This window comes from Bos indicus x Bos taurus, chromosome 3 (assembly GCF_003369695.1).
Source record: "Bos indicus x Bos taurus breed Angus x Brahman F1 hybrid chromosome 3, Bos_hybrid_MaternalHap_v2.0, whole genome shotgun sequence".
Classification (NCBI taxonomy): Eukaryota; Metazoa; Chordata; class Mammalia; order Artiodactyla; family Bovidae; genus Bos; species Bos indicus x Bos taurus.
This window is the reverse complement of record NC_040078.1, coordinates 109,803,577-109,825,561: the sequence shown is the minus strand read 5'-3', so window position 1 is coordinate 109,825,561 and position 21,985 is coordinate 109,803,577. Positions and strand designations below refer to the sequence as shown.

Genomic DNA, 21,985 nt, shown 5'->3' with positions numbered 1-21,985 from the left:
CTCTCACCCTCACCTACCTCCAGAGTCTGGGCCCACTCCTATCCTGGCCCTCAGAGTGGGGCGGGGTTGCACGGGGTCTTTGGGCCTGGCCTCCTGGCCTGAGCAAGCACAGAGGGACTGCAGGGGAGCCAGGCTAGGGCACTGCCCGGGGAAAGGGGAGGGGGCCTGGGTGGCAGGATTCCTAACAGGAGACTGGCTGGAGTGGAGAGCTGCAGCCCTTCCCCAAGCTGGTGTGAAAACTAGGCCCTTGATGGGGATCAGACGGGTCTGACTGGTCAGGGAGGGGGTGGAAGCTAAACAGCAGGGACTCTGGAGTCAGACTGCCTGGGTTCAAGTCCAAGAGCCACCACTCATCAAATGTGTGTCTTGAGCAAGTTGCCTAACCTCTGAACCCTCAGTTTCCTCATCTGAAAAGCTCTCATAGGCTTGTTGTGAGGATTAAATCCATTAATCCATGTAGAGTTTTTAGCTCTGAGTGTGAGCTGTTCTGGGGTGGGTGGGGGGAGGGAATTCAGTGATGGGGGTGCTGGTGAAGCAAGCAGTCGAGGTACCTCTTGTGCTGGGGAAGGGGTCCCATGGGCCCCACGCACACAGTTGCTGCAATACACACTTAGTCCCCCACGTGATCCTACCTCTGATTCTTCTGCTGCTGCTGCTGCTAAGTCGCTTCAGTCGTGTCTGACTCTGTGTGACCCCATAGACAGCAGCCCACCAGGCTCCCCGTCCCTGGGATTCTCCAGGCAAGAACACTGGAGTGGGTTGCCATTTCCTTCTCCAATGCATAATAGTGAAAAGTGAAAGTGAAGTCGCTCACTCCTGTCCGACTCTTCGTGACCCCATGGACTGCAGCCCACCAGGGCTCTTTCATCCATGGGATTTTCCAGCCAAGAGTACTGGAGTGGGGTGCCATCGCCTTCTCCGCTGATTCTTCTGACTCACCCCTTACACTTTCCTGAGCCCCCCGCCAGCCTGGTTCTACGTGCCTCATACATCCCCCGCCTCTCTTCTTCTCCCCCTGCTGAAGGCCCTGCAGGCAGAGAGGGCTCCAGCTCCTGCACCTTTCAGCCGGCCCTAGGAGGCCAAGTCTGGCCCTGTCCTTTGTCCTGTGGTCCCTGGTCTTCACTGGACCCTTAAGGTGGGCCTCAGCTGCCCCTCCCCAAAGCAAGGCTGAGACAGTCTTGCCACGACCCTCCATAGCCGCTTGCTGTTCTACCAGTTCTTGGCCCAGCAAACTTCAAGGTAGGAAATGAGTATCTGTGTGCCATAGGTCGCAGACTTTCCTGCCAAGGCTCACCTCTGGGCTAAGAGCCAGGCCAGACGCCCAGCCGGTTCCCCATCCCCCCCTGCTCAGCCTTGATCTGTCTCTGGTGGTGCCTAGATATCAGTGGGTCAGCTCTGCCTGTGGTTGCCTGCTGTGTGGCCTTGGACAAGTTGCTACCCATCTCTGGACTTCCTCAGCCACAAGAATCTGAGGCCAAAAAAAAGGGATTCAAGGACTGTTCTAGGAAATGTGATGGTTGGTTAAAGTGAACCAGACGAGGCTCGTAACCTGCTTAGCACAGCCCTGGCAGAGCCGATGATGGCCTCTCCTGCCCCGTTTAGAGCACGGGCTGAGGAGTCACGCAGACCTGGGTTGGGATCGCAGTTCTGCCTCTTTGTGACTGTGGGCAAGTGACCTCATTTCTTCAAACCTCAAACTCCTCCTCTTTAAAAGGGGGATAATGATAGTCCCTGATGACAACAGCTAACCCTTGCGGGGCTCTTACTCCATACCAAGCACTGTTCTAAGAACTTCTCACGGATTAACTCGTTGAATCCTCACACCAGTCCTTTGAGATAGATAAGAGTATTGTCCCCACTGTGCAGGTGGGAAAACAGAGGCACAGAGGGGTTAACTGACTCACCCATGGTCACCTGGCTAGGAAGTGGGTGAGCTGGGAAGCGACTCCATGCAGGCTGGCTCCCCAGTCTCCCCGCTTTCCCACCATGCTATCGGGCCTCTTAGAAACAGTGACTATAAAGGGCTTAACCCAAGCCTGGCACATAGTAACGACTTAACTAATGTTAGCAATTGTGATTACTGTCACCGTGATTCTCCCACTCCTTCTAGATTTCTGTCTTGACAAGTCAGTAAGAAAACTCTCTGGGCTCCAACCACTCTAGGTTGGAGCCTGGGGAGGACCTGAACGGAATCTTCCTCTTGCCATCCCTTCCATCTGCCAGGCAAACTGAGGGGAGAGAGGGACGTTAGCATGGATGTGTGGCCTGGGGTGTGCAAGTCATCTGGGGAGGGGGTGGGTGCTGGTAACTGTCCCTACTCTCCCAGGGTCTTGGTGATTCTGCACACCTTCATGCCCACCCCACTCCCTAGGGGACTGGACTCTTGGTTCTACAATTCCTGGGAAGCCCGTCCCTCTCTTGAGCCCTTCTTTCTTTCCAGCTACCAGAGGCCTCTCTTACAGAACTAGGGTAATGAAGACCCCTCCTGCAGCCCCCACCGTTCTCCTCACTTCCACCCCTGGGGACCTCTCAGCCCCATCCTCAAAAATCCCAGTAATTCCATGGAAATTGAAGTTACCTTAAATATTCTAATCTTATAACAATTTTGCTTCAATCAACATCTAAATGTGACCACATGTGCCCAGACCACCCAGAGGCCTGGTTGGTGGTTTGGGGTGGGGGGTAAGTTCCTAGACAGATGGAGGGCAAGAGGGCTGCTCTCAGGAATGGCCTGGCTCAGGAGGGGCTCCCTGGGGGAGACGTCTGCAGGTCACTGAGTCCCTTCCTGGCCTGCTTACACTGAGCAATCCTCAGGCAGCCTGGGAAGCACAGGCCTGGGCGGAGTCTCCTATACTCCCTCCCAGCTGGGCTGGGGGAGGGCTGGGGGCTGGTGATGCTCAAAGGCAAGGGGAGGCTGGGGCTGGCTTCATGGGCCTGCAGCTCAGAAGGGCTTGGTTTAGGGCTCTTTTGGGTCATCTTTTCTGAACCAGGGGCTCTGCATTTTCGTTTTGCCCTGAGTTCACACTGCCCATCCACCCTCTCTCTATGGGCCCTCCTTACTCCATTCTTACACTTAGTCAACAGTGAATAAAAATTTATTGAGTACCTGCTTTGTGCTGAAAATGATGCTAGACACTTGGGGATACAGCAATGAACAATAGAGGCATGGACTTGATTTTGCAAAATTACCATCTGCAGACACTCATATATCCACACACAGCAATTCTGCAAGATAATTCCCCCAAATATCATGTTCATCATAACTGCCAATTAGGGAACACTCAGCCTAGGCCAGGAAATACACATACTTCATTTTGTTTTACCCTCAAAACAGTCAGCAAGGTAGGCATTATTATCCCCATTTTCCAGACAAAAAAACTAAGGACCAGAGTTCCAATTCTTCATCCAGAGTCACATAACCAATAAGTGGCAGAGCTGGGGCTCACCCTTGGCTCCACGTTTTCAACCTGTCCTCCCCATCACCATACATGCCTTCAGCTGCTTCCCCACGGATAAAAGCTCCCAGCATCGTGTCTCCAGCCCTCAACTCAGGGCTACATTTTCATTAAATGAAAGAATTCACATAACAGACACACTCCTCAAGGAACACAGGCAAACAGTCACCCAGGGAAATACAAAACACACATATGCAACCCAGAATATACTGGAGAAGAGCGTGGTGTCCAATCCTGGGCTGTTTTGGTTCAAGTCCTGAATCCACTATGTGTCAGCTGTGCATCTCGGTTTTCTTATCTGCAAAATGGAATAATGATAGGGGTATTGTGAATGCTCAACGAGAGATGCATGTGAAGTGCTTAGACTAGCACTGGCAGAGTCGCTCTGCAATAAATATTAGCTGTTGCTATGAATAACACTGGTCTGCACTCACTCACATGCTGTCATGCTCATCAAGCCATCTTCCCAGCCCTCTTCCAGCCTGGCTCGGTCCTAGATGCCCCCATGACTGATGGTCCAGGCCTCCAGAGCCAGGAGGGACAAGCAGCTGCTTCTCTCAGCATCTCCCAGGGCTATACCTGTGTGGTGGGGGGTGAGGGTACTGCTTCTCACCTGTTTTGGGTCCATCAGAGAAGGCTTCCTGGAGCAGGCCTCGAGCTCACAGGCTAAGTGAGCCAGGTCGAGTCAGGAGGCTGCTGCCCTGTGCCTTGACTCCCTCCATTATTCCTTACAGCACCCACCCCCTCAACTCTGCTGCAGCGCCCTCTCTCCACCCCCTTCCCCACAGTAGAAACTTTCCTCTCCTTCTGCCAGAAGCGCAAATTGCCCCCAGGAATGCGCTGCATCCCACAGCTCCCCTGGCAGTGGCCAGCGGCCGTCCTGGGGTCAGACCTGGCCCTACATCAAAGGCTGGGGATTGGTAAAAGCGAGGCTCCACGCCTGCCGCCACCCTCCCCTCCCTCCCACCGGCCCTCTGGCTTCCAGGGAACAGCACATGGTAGCACTTAAGCTCCAGGAGAATGGAGGATGCCTTTCCTGCACCGCCACCCCCTAGCAGCCACAATGAACTACTTGTTAGGAGACTGTTTTAATTTTACTTAATGCCATTTCTGCTCCTGGGGCTCTGTGGCCACCTCCTTCTCAGACCTGGATGCCCAGGACAAATGTAGGGGGCAGCCAATCTGCCAGAGAAAGGGGTACCCTGAATCTGGAAATGTCACTTGTTGGGGGCTGGGGCAGGGACAGGACCCTCTTACATCAGGGGAAGAGGGCTGGTACTCTGGTCTCCACTCAGGAAGTGAGGGAGTTAGTTAGACAAGGGCTCAGAGCTAGCGCATCCAACTCGGGAGGTTGGATGTCTCATACTCAGGAGTATGAGAGTATGGGGTGTGAATGGAAGCCAGAGACTTCTTTGCCAATGTGTTTTTTCCAACACCCTGGGCAGCCATGGGAGCTTTGTTTTCAAATGGTTGTGACTAAAGGAAGGGGGCACTTTCAGGCTCTGACCAGCCTCTGAGATTTGCTCCATCAGGTGCATCTTCTGGCAAATTCTGAAAACCAGGGATCCCATGGTTACTCTCTGGGATGTTAGTGGTGATCTGGAGACCCCTGGTGGCCAAAGGCTGCAGACAAGGCCTTTCCTTAGCGCTCTGCCCAGCCAGCGCCAAGCCCCAAAGCCGCCAGCATGGACTTCTCCCGCTATCCAGGCTCTTTGGGAACCCCACCTGGTTAGTCAGCCATTCCCATATAGCCAGGCAACCCTGCCCCTTCTTGTCAGGAGGGTGTGCCAGTACATCATGAATGGGGAATGGCCTAGCCTGGGGGTTATGGGGCAGGGGGTGGTCCAACCTCAGCCACAGTAAAGCAAAGGGGTATGTAATCTACAGCTAATTAATTTCAGAGGTGGGGGGAGCAGCTGTTGGGTAGCTCGGCCTTGTATGGTTGGCTCATCTGGGGAGAGAATGAGGTGATGTTCCGAATAGCTCATAGCCCTCAGCCCTTTCCCTTCCCTCAGCCCCTGAATGCACATCACACAACTGTGAAGTTGTAATTGGGAGAACTTACTAAGGGGACTTTGTTTCCACAGCTTTCCGACCCTGTAATGCTGCCCAAGTTAAATTCTGGGAAAGGAAATATCCAAAACCTCACGCCATACAAACAGCTGCTGGAAAGTAGGCTGTGGTACTAGGAGGAGAGGAAGGGCGAGGGCCCCCCTGGAGAAACCAAGGGTGGTGCAGCACACTTTTCTTGGCAGGTCCAGACACCACACGCTTTCCACATCGGGCCCCAACATTCACTCCATCAGCCGTGCGCTCATTCCCTCACACTCTGGTGTGACTGCACCCAACCCCATGCTGGGTGCTGAGGATGCAGTTGACCAAAATGCGGTGCCTGCACTGGGGCCCCAAACCATATGTCTCTGGAGGGGGAGGTAAAGAGGCTTGGAGAAGAAGGGGATCCTAGAGGAAGCATCAGTTCAGTTCAGTTGCTCAATCGTGTCCAACTCTGCGACCCCGTGGACTGCAGTACGCCAGGCTTTCCTGTCCATCACCAACTCCTGCAGCTTGCTCAAACTCATGTCCACGAGTCAGTGATCTCATCCTCTGTCATCCCCTTCTCCCGCCTTCAATCTTTTGCAGCATCAGGGTCTTTTCCAATGAGTCAGTTCTTCACATGAGGCCAAAGTATTGGAGCTTCAGCTTAAGCATCAATCCTTCCAATGAATGTTCAGGACTGATTTCCTTTAGGATTGATTGATCTACTTGCAGTCCATGGGTCTCTCAAGTCTTCTCCAGCACCACAGTTCAAAAGCATCAATTCTTCGGCGCTCGGCCTTCTTTATGGCCCCCGGAAGTGATCTTTCCTCCTCGTCAGCAGCTTAACCCAGCTGGAGGAGGCAGGTCGGGAGTTCTAGTGCCCTAGAACTTTATGACCAGACACACTTCAAGCACAATGCTCCCCTCATCTCAGGCTTGTCCACTAACCTTGGGGAAGGTTTGGGGTTCTGTTTCACCCCAACAACCTGAATATCTGGACCTCAAGGCCAGAGGCTGTCCCCAAGAAGAGTGTTACCAAATATGGCCTGCTGACCTCTGACCCCTCTGTTTAAAAGCTACCCTAAGCTCTGTGAGACTGAGAGAGGGATCCGCAGGCCTGCTGCCCCACCATCCCACAGTGTGAACCGGCATCATGGTTAAGAATGTGGGCTGTGGGGACTTCCCTGGTGGTCCAGGGGTTGAGGATCCACCTTCCTCTGCAGGGGGCACAGGTTCTATCCCTGGTCGGGGAACTAGATCCCATGTACCACAATTAAGACCCAGCACAGAAAAAAAAAAGACATGGGCTTATGGAGTCTGGCTGGGGCTTTGAACCCTAGCTTCTCCACTTACTAGCTGTATGACCTTGGGCAACTTGTGGCCTTCTCCTAAAAATGATATTACCGTGAATTAGATAATGCATACAAAGTGTTCAGTGCAGTGATGACACTTGGTAAGCACTCATTAAATGGCACCCTAACAAGGTTTTCATGGTCTTTCTAGCCAAATCCTCCAACGTGGTGGCCAAGAGCCCAGGATAGTCCATTTTAGGAACATCTGGGATACTGGTCTACATCTAGATTTTGCTATAGACAGTAGACTCAAAAATGACTCTGAAGGAGCCTCATTTGCTCCCAGACTTCCCAGACTCTGGTCCACAGGGAGACGTGTTTCTGGATTAGATAAAATCAAGGTAGGGCACAGAACCCAGCAGGTCTCCACACCACATTGTAACAAAATTCCCAGGGCTGAGCAGAAAGAAAACAGGACATGATTGGGGTTTCACTCAAGAATGTGTCTTTATTGAAGAATTTGTAAGAAAAAAAGATGGACCCTCTGTAAAAAGAGGAGATGTTGCCTCCAAACAGCAGGGAGGAATGAGAGACCTGGGTGGTTTCCCAGAAGTCAATGTTTCTGGCATGACTGGCTCCCCTTTCCTGGCAAGCACTGGAGGGCAAATCCGCCCCGCCCCTCCCACCATCTCCTCCCTGTCCGGTGAGTTCTGGACCCCCTACAGTCACTCACCAATGACTTTCTGAAGACCCAGGTATAGGTGTGCGAGGTTTGCCTCTTAATGGGGTCAACGTGGGTTCTGCTTTGGAAAATTCAAACAGGAATGTAAAATGGTTGGAGCTCCTTCTAGTCCAACCAAGGATGACTACATCCAGCCCCTTTGAAGGGAAAGGGAGCACAGAATTTCGCTCCTGAATGCGCACACTTGTAGGTAAACAGACTATATCACAGTCTGCTCTTTATTAACACGGAGAATGGAAACAAGGTTAGAAGAATATATAACATCCGTTAAAGAGTCACTGAATTCTCAAAGGCAGAAGGAGCACTGAGGCTTTCTGATCCAACAAGTGCTTCTGCTAGCTGCCCTGAAGTCCTGGGGATGGTCATTCCTCTCCAGCTGGGAGGTTGTCCTCAATCCGCCTGATGAACCTCATCCGGATTTCTGTCACACCATCTCCTTTCAGGGTATCCTGGACAAATTTGGCCTCCACAGCCATCTGGACCTGGGGGACAGTGTGAAAATGAACGGGCCTCTGTGAAATCACTGGGGATGCAGCTGTAACTGCCTCACCTAGAGCAGCCTAGACAAGGGGGCTGGTTTCCACAAGGACAAGGTTGCTAGCTCCTGTGTAAAAGGCAGTGGCCCCGACCCAACGGGAGACTTAGAAAGAACACTCGCAAATTAAACTGCCACCAGATAAGCCAATCTGGGAATGGATGCTCCTGGGCTTTGGGGGCTGATGGCACCGCCTCCCAGCCTAAGCAATGAGGATCACCACCATGTAGAGATCTCCAACTGGGATCCTGTGCTTGGCAGCCTCACCATCTCCAGCAGCGAAGTGCCAGGTGAGCTCTAGACCCTTCTTTTCACTCTCATTCATTCATTCAAGCATGTATTAAGACCCTACCACCTTTCAGGTGTCTCAGAAGGAAAAGAGCTGCACTCACCATCTCCAAGGCTCCTCGCAACACCCCACACAAGAGATTGGAATAAATAAGGGATGAGTGGTTATCAGGAAGTTCCACGAAGTCCACCAAGGGATTATTTTCCAAAATGAGGGAGAATTCGTCACCAGCTGGGCTCCAATTGGTGATGCTTGGAGTGATGCCCAAGTACATCTTGAATGCCACCTGTCAGGAGACACACAATGGCACTACGGGAAGAGCAGGAGGGGCTGTGCACCAGGTAAGGTGAAGTGATGGGGCCAGAAAGGGGACTTAAGTGGCTCTGGAAAAAACTGGGGCCTCCGCAAGACACTGAAGCTTCAGGTATTCAGGGCAAAGAAGGAAAAGCAACTGTGCACAACTCCGCACCCCTCTCCTTCCAGTGGGGCTTTAATCCACAGGGGTGCTCCCAACCATTCTTCCCTTTCTCATAATCTGTACTATTCTTAAACCACCAGGGAAGGCTTCTTTGGCCCAGACAGCTGTAGCTATTCTTCTGGAATACTAAGGGCCTCTCTAAGGAAGAAGGTGGTAAGCAGTGCCTTCCAATGACAATTCTTCAGCATGGCCTGGTGGCCCAGGATAATGACCTTGGCAATGACATCTGCAGTTTCCCGAAAGTCATGGCACCTCCCGACGTTTGACCGTGCCAAGAAATCTTCAATCAGTCGGACTCCAATGTTATAGCCCCTGGGAAAGAAATGAGAGAACCGACTATATTATGGGGTCTGAATGTCTTATGTCTGCATGTAATGCTGTTGGTGGTAAGGGACAATGAGGACAATCCCCAAACCTCCCAATAAATAAGCAGTGGAAACAGCACCAGAAGGGTTGGCTGTGACAGAGGACCTTGTTCTGGGCTCTAAGGGACCACGGAGATTCGGTATGCTCAGGAGTCTCATTCCTGTCTCTCCCACAGAGGAGCTCACTCACATTTTGTCCAGCTGTTTATTCACATCTTCATCATTTTCATAGTCCTTGCAGAGCTGGGTAACTAGAGCCCCGTAGGTCAGGGTGAAGAGCTCAGAGCTCTAAAAGAGATTGAAAAGGCAGTCAGGAGCAAGCCACACAAAAGAGAAAGTGTGGTGAGAGTCTAGATCAGCCTCAATGCAACTGGCAGAATTCAAAGGAAGGTTACTGGTGTCCGGTGGGAAAGAGCATCATCCTCTGTGGAGTAGCCAAAGAATCTGGCTCCCTAGGGTCAATGCAACAGGGCTGCAACCAGACCCACTAGAAAATGGGCTGAGAAAGGTGCCTCATCCACTAAGTAGTCACCCTTCCAACACGCCGAGGTGACTTCTGCTGACCCAGGACCCCACCACAGCTGCCAAGCCTAACTGCACTCCTAAGGCCCCGTCTAGGAGCAGCAGAGGAGCAGGGAGGAATGAAGTACCAGATGAAGTCCACTGCACTAGTGAAGACCCCTCCAAGTCACCAACAGGGGAAAAAATAATGTTCCTCTTGACACAGCTCAAGTGTTTGCAGAAAAGGGGTAACTGAAGGAAATACAATCTTTTCTGTGCCTGGAACACAATATTGACCTGGACTGGCTTCTATTACAACCACAGTTAGAATCACAGAATCTCTTTCTCAGATAAAGAATCCTGTCACCTACCTACCAAAAAACAGAGAGATGGGAAGGTGAAAGGAACAGCAAATACAAGACTATAGAATAAAAGCAGCAGGTTGGAGCAAAGGCATTATCAAAGTTAAAGTGAGAAACGTGTTAACATCTGGGTCAACGTACTTACATAGAAGTAAGGCTGAAAATCAAGTGCCACCCAAGCAGTCCCTTCTGCATGGAGGCTTGTCAGACTTGCAGCAGAGCACATTCCTGTCTGAAAGTCTTCTGAGGAAGATAAAGTCAAAGCCCAGACTCCCAGGACCCATTATTCCTCACCTCATCCTCATGGCCTGGCGATGAGGTCACTGCAAGAAGGGTAATGCGAGTGCCTTTTGCTTACATACTGCATTCTATTTTTCATTATCTCAGTTTCCATTCCACACTAACTCTGTAAAGCATAAAGGGCAGGAACCAATCTGGTTTTAGAGATGAGGAAACTGAGCCTCAGAATGGTTCAGTGATTTGTCCAAGGACAGCTAATTATTGACAAAAGTAATCGGGGAGACAGAAACCAGAAGTTTCTAAGCCACTGTTCATTCTGCTCACTGTTCCCCACAACTGCAGTATTAATCACCTCCCCCCCCAAAAAAAACAAAAGATAGCTGTACTACGGAGTCAAAGAGAATCAGCTTCTGAAAAAGTAAGCTCTCTAAATTCAACTAAAACAGATCAGGGTATCTCCAAGATCAGGGTATATTACCAAGTATGGCAGTTAAAGGGGAGCTATTAAGCAGAAGAATGATTTTTAGTAAAGTTAAGGGTTTGGCATTAGAGTGGCCTGGGCGTGAATGGATGGAGACAGTCCAGCAGTAACCAGTCCATAGAGTTGGCGCTGCGGCATTAAATCAGGAGAGCTTTCCTTGCATTATTAATGAGTCCTTGGATGGAGAATCCAAGAGCCTTGCCCACCATGATGCCAAGTAACATACGTATCACGATGTTATTAAGCACTTTAAACATGCAGCAGCCCTCAATTTATCAGTAAGAAAAATCAAGGCCCTAAACAGATCTGTCGGTGCTCACACAATCAAGAAGCCTGGAATCTGGGAATGGAATCTGACCCAGACTCTCCACAGCCTCTCTTAATTTCTAAGTTTATCTCCACTCAATTATGAACCAAGCCTATGTGGAATAGCTCATGACATAAATAGTGCACACCTTAAAAGGTCTTCAGACCTTAAAAACAGGAATGAGTTGTAGTGTAGGAAAAACCTTTCATTCAAGGTTTACTATGTACCAGGAACTACTAACAGGAGGGAAACAAGCAATGAACTGAATAAATAAACGGTGTGCCAGACAGTATAAGAGCCACGGAGGAAAATGAGCATAAAAGAAGATTAGTGAATATTTATGTTCACCTGTATGTGTTCTTGCCTGGAGAATCCCAGGGACGGGGGAGCATGGTGGGCTGCCGTCTATGGGGTCGCAGAGTTGGACACGACTGAAGCGACTTAGCAGCAGCATATGTGTATGCGGGGGGTGTCAATTTTAGATAGGGTAGTTAGAAAAGGCCTCATTAAGATGATGGTTGTACAAAGACCCGAAGGTAATCAGGGAAAGCCATGAAGACATGTAGGTGAAAAAACTGAAGGCAGCAAGTGTAAGGCCCTGAGGTGGGAGTACGTCTGCTATGTGTGAGACACAGCTAGGACAGCAGTGTGGCTAGAGATGAGTAAACCCAAGAGAAACAGGAGAGGAACTCAGAGAAGTAACGAGAGGCTGCAGTCTGAAGACCGGTATAACTTAAGGTTCCACGGTACCATAAAGGTCACATAATTCAACCAGCCCCATTTCGTCACTGAACAGAAGCACATTCTTCCTCCCAACGGAAACAGGAATCTCTTCTCAAAACTTCTACTTTCAGACTGCTTTAATTATGTTTAATAATAATGATCGTTAACATTTATAAAACTTTTTTAGAGTCTCTTCAGAGATAGTTACTTATTGATCTTCACAACAACCATGAGAGGTCAGCAAAATAAACACTATCTATCCCCATTTTACAGGCGCTAGGTTAAGTAACTGAGACTCACTCCTCTTAGTGCTCAGCACTGTCCTGTAAAAGCTATTAAGTCAACCTAAGTCACTGCTTAATCTCCCTGAACATCAGCTTTTCCCAGCTGTACAGTGGTGACATTATCTGCCCTTCAGGATTATCAGTGAGACAACGTGTGTAGAGTGCCTGCCGCATAGTACCTATGCAAGGAGTAGGTACTGTAGGATTTCCCTGGCAGTCCAGTGGTTAAGACTCCACACTTCCACTGCAGGGGGCATGGGTTCGATCCCACATAGACCAAAAAAAAAAAAAGTAGATGTTGTTATTTTTGTTCTTCAACTGCTTCTCTGTGGCGTGGTGCCAGAAAGCACTCTGAACTAGGTTCAAAGAGGGAGATTCTGAATCACTATAAAGAACTTTAAAGCAATTAGTAAGGCATATAGAAGGATCCAGGGTTTATAGTCAGAAGACCTGATTCTAAGTATAGACCTGTCACTGGCCGAAAGACTTGAGCTAAGTCACTTCCCTCTGCTGAACTTCAATCTTTTCCAACAAAAAAAGTAACAGTGAAATCTGCCGTGCCAATCACAGGGTTGATGGAAGGGGAGGGTCTAATGAGATAATGGACTTAAAGATGCTTTGCAGACCAAGAAACCACAGGAGTGATTTCATGCTGGCAGAGTCAAGTACTTCAGGCACCCTGTGCAGAGTAAGTTAAGCCAAGCCCTACACTCAGGTAAGCCACTGTACTTGACGGTTCTCAGGCAGCTTTGTAGTCAGTGCACCAAACAAAACATCACAACTCCTTAGGGGGCTAACCTTTGGAGCTAAAGTTCCAAGATACTTATTAAGAGTCATACTTACTATTTTTGTCAACAAAAGTAATCCAGTGTGACTGCCCCGCAAGATGCTAGGGAAGGAAGGTCACTAACAAGACTGAGTCCCTCCCTCTTCATCACTCTCCATCCTGTCACAGAGATTCTGAGGGCTGCTACTCAAGTAGTAACTCACCTGAGCTCTGGAGAATATAGTCACAACACTAAAAAAGGGCAGGCCTAAACACACAAAGGTTAATTAATATCTTTACTAATAAAAATGCCTGTGTGCTGACCATTTTGTAGTCTATAGTGTTGCTGTTGCTGCTAAGTCGCTTCAGTCGTGTCTGACTCTGTGTGACCCCAGAGACGGCAGCCCACCAGGCTCCCCCGTCCCTGGGACTCTCCAGGCAAGAACACTGGAGTGGGTTGCCATTTCCTTCTCCAATGCATGAAAGTGAAAAGTGAAAGTGAAATCGCTCAGTCACATCCAACTCTTAGCGACCCCATGGACTGCAGCCTACCAGGCTCCTCCATCGAGGGGATTTTCCAGGCAAGAGTACTGGAGTGGGGTGCCATTGCCTCCTCTGTGTATAGTGTTAGGTTGGTGCAAACGTAATTGTGGTTTTACACTGTTGAACTCTGCTGTTTGATACTGGAATACATTCTTAAATAAATGTGGTTATGTTATACATCATTTTAATGCACATTTCTCACTTTATGATTTTTTGCTAATGACACTACTTGGTGTTTTTTATGTTTATTTTATTATTTTTTAAAAATATTTATTTGGCCGCTCTGGATCTTAGTTATAACACGTGAGCTCTTGGTTGCAGCATATGGGATCTAGTTCCCTGACCAGGGATCTAACCTGGGCCCTCTGCATTGGGAGCTCAGAATCTTAACCACTGGACCACCAGGGAAGTCCCTTATGTTTATTTTAGACTAGGGAAATGATGTTACACAAAAAGCAAATTTGAGCGATTTTCTTATTCAAGTTCAAAATGGGTCATAAAATAACAGAGACAACTCTCAATATCAACACATTTGACCCAGGAACTGCTAATAAATGTGCAGTGCAGTGGTGCTTCAAGAAGTTTCACAAAGGAGACGAGAGCCTTGAAGACGAGGAGCGCGGTGGCCAGCCATCGGGAGCTGACAAGCATGCAACGGCAGTGACCGATGGAGAGGACCACCAACCTCATCCTGTTATAACTACACGAGAAGCGGCCAAAGGACGCAGTGCCAACCGTTCTACGGTTCAGCATTTGAAGCAAAGCGGAAAGGTGAAAAAGCTCAGTAAGTGGGTGCCTCATGAGCTGAAAATCAAAAATATCATCATTCTGAAGTGTCATCTTCTCTTACTCTACGCAACAACAACGAACCATTTCTCAATCAGATTGTGATATGTGATGAAAAGTGGATTTTATATCACAACCAGTAACAGCCAGCTCAGTGGCTGGACCAAGAAGAAGTTCCAAAGCACCTCCCAAAGCCAAAGCTGCACCAAGAAAAGGTCACAGTCACTGGTGGTCCGCTGCCTGTCTCTTCCACGACAGCTTTCTGAATCTTGGCGAAATCATTATATCTGAGAAGTATGTTCAGCAATCGATGAGATGCACCGAAAACTGCAACGCCGGCAGCCAGCATCGGTCAACAGAAAAGGGCCCAGTTCTGCGCCAAGGCAACGCCCGACCACGTGTCGCCCAACCAGCGCTTCAACTTAGCTTCAGAAGTTGAACGAATGGGGCAACAAAGTTTTGCCTCATCCGCCACATTCACCTGACCTCATTCAACTGACTACCACGTCTTCAAGCATCTCGACAGCTTTTTGCAGGGAAAAAGCTTCCACAACCAGCGGCAGGCAGAAAATGCTTTTCAAGTGTTTGTCGAATCCCAAATCACAGATTTTTACGATATAGGAATGAACGTGCTTATTTCTTGTTGGCAACAATGTGTTGACTGTACAACCAAACAGTGCGTTGGTTCCTATTCTGATTAATAAAGATGTGTTTGAGCCTAGTTATGATGATTTAAAAGTCACAGTGCAAAACCGCAGTCCAAACAAAAAATTACGTTTGCACCAACTTCATCACATTGAATCACTGAGTGCACATGGAACTAACACAGCGTTGTAGATAAACTTTAATTTAAAAAGGAAAAGGATGCTGGGACGTCCCTGGCGGCCCAGTGCTCCGGACTCCATGCTTCCACTGCAGGGGGCATGGGTTCAGTACCCGATAGGGGAACTGAGACTCCTCAAGCTGCTTGCTGTGGCCAAAAATTAATAAAGATAGTGAAACTGATATTTATAGCAATGAAGACACTTGCCCAAGGTCACACAAGCAAGCAGTGAAGCCAGGGCTCAATCCCAGACACGTCTATGCTCCCGGCATTGTGTATTTTTCGACCTCTCTCATAGAGGACTGCTTCTCAGGGTTGGGGACTAGGACTTCAACTCTGCATTTCCCACAGCGCTTTACACAGAGCTGGGACCCAGGAAAAGTTTGCTAGACAAATGGGTTGTTTCTGTTTGCACAGATTAAAAGCAGAGATCTAATTCCTTGGCCATATTAACCATTTACGTTTCGAAAGGGTTAACTGGGAACACAGCAATTAGAAGGAAGCTGGGCTGACTGGGAAGTGGACTGCTAGAGGCTGAGGCTCCCCAGGCAGACAGGAAAGAAGGGGAGCATGTCAAAACCAGGTGGCCACAAAGAGGATCACATGACAAGCCTGAGGTGGGTACCGACAGGAACTGAATGACAGGATGCACCAAACCCTCACGCCACTCATTTAACACAGACCGCCTGGTGCCAGGCATCGTTTTAGGAGCTGGGAGTACAGCAGTTAACAAATCAACCCTTGCTCTCGTAGAGCTACATTCTCATGGGGCGACTATAAGTAAACAAGTAAATACATAATTTATAATGAAGCATTTTAAATGAAAAAGACAGTGCTTGAAGAGAGACAGAGTAAGGGGATTGAGAACCAGTCAGGAGGTCAGGGAAGCCCTTTATGAGGAGGTGACCTCTGAGTACCTGTAAATGAGGTGAGGAGGAGCTAGATACTCTCTGGGGGAAGGTTCCAAGCAGAGACCACAGCAGTAGCAACACTCTGGAAGCAGGAGTGCACTGATGCCTGTCCTTAATTCCCTCAATTCACCAAAACTAAGTGAATACTGAGGGTTTGCGGGGTGGGGACTGAAGGTTCCTGCTAAACTTGTATTAAAAGTTTCAGTGTTGTTTTAAGTTTTAAAAAAAGATAGGAAAAAGAGTTAGATATGAAAACTAAACAGGAAGACTTCTGATATCTGCTCATAGAGGAAAAGGAGAGGAAAATAAACATTTATGATGTCCCTTGCATTTTACACTGTTATCTCACTTAATCCTGCTGCTGCTGCTGCTGCTAAGTTGCTTCAGTTGTGTCCGACTCTGTGCGACCCCATAGACAGCAGCCCACCAGGCTCCCCCATCCCTGGGATTCTCCAGGCAAGAACACTGGAGTGGGTTGCCATTTCCTTCTCCAACGCATGAAAGTGAATCCTAGAAAGGCATTATTTCCCTATTGTATAGATAAGTAAACTGAAGACCAATCAGGATTCCAACAAATATCCATGCTTTTTATAATACATCAGGGGTCACCAACCTCTGGGATCTAAGGCCTGATGATCTGAGGTGGAGCTGACGCAGCAACAGAAACAAAGTGTACAATTATGTAAGGTGCTTGAACCATCCCCAAGTCACCCGCACCCCCGCACCCCATGGAAAACTGGCAAACTGGCCTCCATGAAACTGGTTCCTAACTCCAAAAAGGTTGGGGACCCCTAACCTGCATGACACTATTGCCTAGCAAAACACTCTTCTTCCTTTTTCTTATTTCCTCCAAAACAGGAATTCTTAACCTATGATTCACAGAGTATTTTCGGGGGCCCACAAGTTCCCCCTAAATGTAAGTAAATGTCTGTTTATGTTTGTCTATTTACTATTCCTGGGGAGAAGACCCACAGCTATTATCAACTTTTCAAAAGAGATCCAACAGAGAAAAAGTACAGCACTACTCTGGAGTCACAGGGCCTCCAGCTGCCCGTATTTGGTGGCTGTTCCTGGCATAAGATACAAAGGTGTAATGGGAGTTTGGTCATCTTCTGTAGAGCTGAGTGTCAACAAAAGGCTGCAGATCTGCCCTGCATGCGACCTTCAATAACTCAGTTTGTAAATCGGAAAATAAAGACAAATGGGCAATTCTAGAGGAAGTACGAAGATGCCAAAGAAAACAAACACCTGTCAAGAAATCCCCTTAGTTTGGAGAAAAACATCATCAACCTTACTTTCCAGGCCCAGCCCTCACCAGCAGCCAAACTTTCTAGGATAGACGGTGTCCCACTATTTCCAGGACAAGAAGGGAGCCTGTCCACCTTCACCAGAGGGAGACCACTTACGGCCTACTCTGGCCCACCCCTTACTTTCTTGCTTTCTGGTTAAATCAGTACCTGAGCATCTCACAATGACCACGGCACAGTGTGGGAGACATTATAGTCCAGTAGTCTGAAGCATTAGCTTTGATGTCAGAGAGACTTAGGTTCAAATCCTAACTCGTCTTAGCTGTAAATAGGGGCAAGTTATGCAACATCTGAGTTTTAAAGCGGCGATGTTATCATCCACCTGACGAGTTATTTTGCGGATTAAATGAGATAACAGACGTAAAGTGCATGGCCCAGTGCCTAACGCAGTAAGAGAGCAACAGTGGGAGCTACTATTATCGTCACCGTCGTTGTTGGTCTCTTACGCAATAGCACTCAGGTGGCGGGGGAAGAGGTCTTCGAGCTCCTCCAGCGGCCCTCCAACCTGCCCGGCACTCGGGACGCTCCCAGAGCTAATCTCCGCTCTCGACCCACCAATGAGCCCCTTCCTTCCCTCCAGTTGAACCACTCCCTCCCAGGGCAGGTAGAAGGCGCCTTTCCAGTTGAGACTTGCACCCCGCGCTGGGCCCCTTCCCCAGAACACCTCCATTCCGCCCCACCCGCCGAGGTCACACGCTCCGGTTACCATTTTCTTGCTCTCGGTGCCACGGTTCGCCTGCCTCGACATCGTGCCGGCCGCCTTACCCTGCCTCGCCACAGACCCACTCGGCAACCCCTCCCAACACAGCTCGACCCAGCTAGCTGCCCCCTCAGCGTTAAGAATTGACCGGCACCGACTCACCGCGCCTGCGCAGCTGGCCGCGGGGCACCACGGGACTCGTAGTCCGGCAGACGAGGGTAATTCCCGCGCAATAAACGCCGAACCACAGCACCCAACAGTCCCACTGGTAACACCACGCCTTAGTGCAGCCCAACTACAACTCCCAGAATGCTCCGCGCACAGAGAACTCTTGTAACATGGCTCCCTATCGCCTGGTTTATGGCCACTGGGTGGCGTCCGCAACTTGCAGTAATCCTGTATCATCCACACAATTCTTTCCCACCCTGCCTAACCCTCACTCTGATGCTCCGCAAATTCCTCCCGTCAGGGATGGTCTTGGAAAGTCCCTCTTTCAAACTAGCTTCTTCCGCTGTTGCTGCAATTCAAAGCCAGAAGCTCCCAGGATGTCCCAGAAAACTGGCCATGGCTCCTACACAGATCTGGCTTCTTCTTTACAAAAATATTTGATGACCACCTACCATGTGGCAAGCATTTCACCAATGACTTTCTCTTCGAACGGTCATCTGTCCCCAAGCCCCAAAGGCAGCGAGCACCTGCATCCACCGTGGCTTCCTGATGAAATATCCAGTCTGATAAAGTTCAGGTCAATTTCTCCCTCTCTCTTCCCTAGAACAAGACTGGTTCCCAGAAAAGAAAGATCACTGGCGTTGGTAGCAGCCAGTTCTGGATTTTAATCCTAGCTTTGCCATTTTAGGCAAATTGCTGGCTCTCTCAGTTGTTGTGAAGATTGGTGAGACATGTATGCAGAGCACTTGGCACAAAGTAAACGTGCATTCCCTTTCTTTCAGCCACTCTCTGGACACACAGCCCAGCAAACAGGCCCCAGAAATACGAGGGGGATGAGCTGGCCACACCCTCACCCATCACCAAGGGGAAGTCCTACAGTCCCTGACCATAGTTCTTTGGTTTCAGCTCCAACCATCCCTGCCTGGCTAGTCAGTTCTGAGAGGACTGTGCTATGAGTCCCTGAGCCCCGTCTTCTGACTTAGGCCTGGTAGCCTGACTGGCAGCTGCATTCTAGCCCCTAGTCTTCACCATGACAACGAGCCCGACCAGACTTGAGCCATCCTGGCTGGGGAAGGCTGGGGGGCCCAAGCTGCTCAGCCTGAAAACCAGTACCCAAGATTCCCCCAGTCTGTCCCTCTCGGTGCAGAACCAACTATTATTATACTCTTCTCCCTGTGGCACAGACCTGCTGGGGACTCTCTAGAGGCAGTGACCTTTGACTCTCTGTCCTGTGTCAGTGCCTGGGCTGAGAGCTCTGGGAAAGAGCATGAGGGTCAGTTGAGGGTGGGGATGAGAGCGCAGGGGTGGGCTAGCCCTCAGAGGCCAGCAAAGTTAGAGAAGAACCTTCTGCATTCCCAGGAGAGGACAGCTGAGGTGAAAGCTGCAGTTGGCTGGCCTGTCTGTTGGTCTGGGCTCCTCCCTGCCGGCTGCCCTTGGCTGCCCACAGAAACCTGAGTCACAGTCACAGCCAGCCACTCGACCCCACCCAGCCTGCTGTCAGGCCAGGCGGGTCTGGAGAGATTGAAGGCGGAGCCTCTCCCTGCCCATCTTACAGCCTCTTGAGATTCTTCCCCTCTCTGCCTGTGATTCCTCCTTCTGGCTTCTTTTTCTCTGGGACTCCTCCTCCAAGAGAGAGTCACCAGTCCTGAATCAAGGTGGGGGGGGCGGGGCGGGGTCCATCTCAGGCTAATCTAAAAGATCTCCTCCTGGCTCCTTAGTAACTTCTTCAAGGGCTCTCAGTCCCAACTCCCAATCCCTCTCCATCACCTCTTGGGGGCCAGGACATTTAAGAACAACAGCCACCCCTCTCCCTAGCCTCACCCTGGCTCCTTATCCCAGGAAACTAATGCAGCAGGGACAGCCTCCCATCCCTAGCAGGAGCACCAGAGCCCCCGGCCCCCCCGGCCCCCCCGCCCAAGAACCCAAAAGGTTGAACCTATTTAATCCGGAATCTGAGTTCCTCCTCCCACCAATCCCTCTCTGTTACTTCCCCTCTGCAAGATCTGGAGGGAGGGAAGCGGTATTGCAGCTGGTGTCAACACTGGCCTTTAAGGACATTCCCCACCTCCAGCCCCAGGGAGTGAGCCCTGGAGGTTACAGTTCCCTAGCAGTGTGGTCTGGGTTAGAGACCCCTTCTTGCTGTTGTGCCTTGGGGGTAGGGTGGGTGTGAGAATCTGATGTCTGGTCTCTCAAGCTGCACCCACCATGAGGCCCCTCCTATTTCCTACTTGTGTACTAGTGGAGACAGCCTCCAGAGGCTTGGTCCCAATTCATATCTCTTTGTCAAATCACCCAGTGATTTCCTTCACCTCTTGGACAGATCCGCTTTGGACCCTCCCGCACCTAACCTAGGAGGTTGTAAATGCTCTTGCTCCTGCTCTCCCCCTAGTGGGATCAGGAAGGGGACATATTTCAGTGACCTGACTCCTAGCCCAGCCCAGCCGCATGGTAAAACTGACAGCTCATTCAAGCCTGTTTCCTGAAGGGGGAGGGGACTGCCCTGGGCGTAGGGGAGGAACTTGGGAGACCACAGAGTTCCCGGGCCCCTCACTGAAGAAGGCAGGGCATTCTCAGTCGCCAAAGATGCTGCAAGTGCCCTGCTTGCTCCTTCTCTGGGATGTCTAATGTTTGGGGGGGGAACACGGAGCACTTTCACCCAGCCCCAAACTCAGAGATACCCACTCTAAATCTGATCAACTGCCAGGGCCTGGGATGCACCAAGGATCCTGATCAGTTAGGGGGCAAATGGAGAGGAATGCACTCCATCTGTCTCTTCCAACTGTATCAATCACAGGACATCAGTGCTCTCAGGACTTCCTGTGGACCCACCAAGTGTGTAGGAAGCCTCCTGGGGCTGGCCGGGAGAACTGACCATCAAGTTGCCTAACAACTAGCATCTTGCCAGGAAGTGCAGGTGCCTCCACCCTCCGTCCAGGGAAGGGTTCCTCAACCTCAGTACCATTGACCTTCTAGGCCTGATGACTCTGTTCAGGAGGTGCTCTGTGCATTGCAAGATGTTAAACAACATCCTGGTGTCTAAGTACTAGATGCCAGTAGCATCTCTAGTTGTGACAACCACAAATACCTCTAAACATTGCCAAATGTCCCCTGGGGTGGAAAACTGCCTCTGGTTGAGAACCACTGAGTAGGCTAATGCTATACACTGACTCTTTGCAGGGCACTCCTCAAAGTCCATCCTAGACCATTAGACACAATGGAAGATTTCCAGTTCCAAAGCATTGCTCACCCTTCTCCTTCTGAAGAACCTTCGACAGCTCCCCAGTATCTACATTATGTAGTTCATGTTGCCAACTGGCATTCAAACCTTTTCTTATAGGCCATCCCTGGCCTATCTCTTTATCTTCAGTTACTGTTTCCCCCTCTACTATTCTTGAGCTCCAGGTAATGAAGGTATCTCACAATTCCCACCTATATATGTCTTTGTTCCTACTGTACTCTCAAGATTGTGGGTACAGAACCCAGATGGCTCTCCTATATTGGGTTCTGTTCATGAATTCTTGGTCTAATCACTGCCTGGCTCAGTGTGGGCCTGGTAAGCTCTAAAAGATGCAGGCCCAGAGGTCTCTGACCTCACAAAGGACTCTACCTGGACTCTATCACCCACATGGTCCCCTCACCCTGCAGATAGGATGACTGACAACAAAGATGGGGCTCTGCTCCTCATCCTAATCTGCTTTTACTTCTGAATGCCCACCATCATACTTATTTATTAAGCACTTCCTATGTGCCAGGCTCAGTGCTAAGCATTTCATCCATGTTGCATTATTTAACCTTTACAGCAAACCCATGATAGCTCATGGTATTATTATTTTCCTAATTTTTTAGGTGAGCAAAGTGGATTTCAGAAAAGTTAAGACAGTAGCTTCAGG

At 49.8% G+C, this 21,985-nt stretch overlaps 1 protein-coding gene and 1 non-coding gene across 5 annotated transcripts; both read right to left on the bottom strand.

Annotated features, from left to right (window-relative positions):
• Positions 1-3,077: 3,077 nt before the first annotated feature.
• On the bottom strand, positions 3,078-18,567 carry TRAPPC3 (trafficking protein particle complex 3). Of its 4 annotated transcripts, none has more exons than XM_027537834.1 (5): positions 17,934-18,083; positions 9,384-9,481; positions 9,041-9,140; positions 8,454-8,636; positions 3,078-3,753 (listed from the first exon to the last, which is right to left on the bottom strand). In XM_027537834.1, the coding sequence occupies exons 1-5, from the start codon at positions 17,973-17,975 to the stop codon at positions 3,721-3,723; spliced, it is 456 nt and encodes a 151-aa protein (XP_027393635.1). In that variant the 5' UTR covers positions 17,976-18,083; the 3' UTR covers positions 3,078-3,720. The 4 variants fall into 4 exon arrangements, with proteins under 4 accessions (XP_027393635.1, XP_027393634.1, XP_027393632.1 ...); XM_027537833.1 differs by lacking the exons at positions 3,078-3,753; positions 17,934-18,083 and adding exons at positions 7,267-8,008; positions 18,548-18,567; XM_027537831.1 differs by lacking the exons at positions 3,078-3,753; positions 17,934-18,083 and adding exons at positions 7,267-8,008; positions 18,090-18,347.
• Positions 13,736-13,808, bottom strand: TRNAG-CCC. The gene has a single exon. It is a non-coding gene; the product is annotated as a tRNA-Gly (tRNA).
• Positions 18,568-21,985: the final 3,418 nt, after the last annotated feature.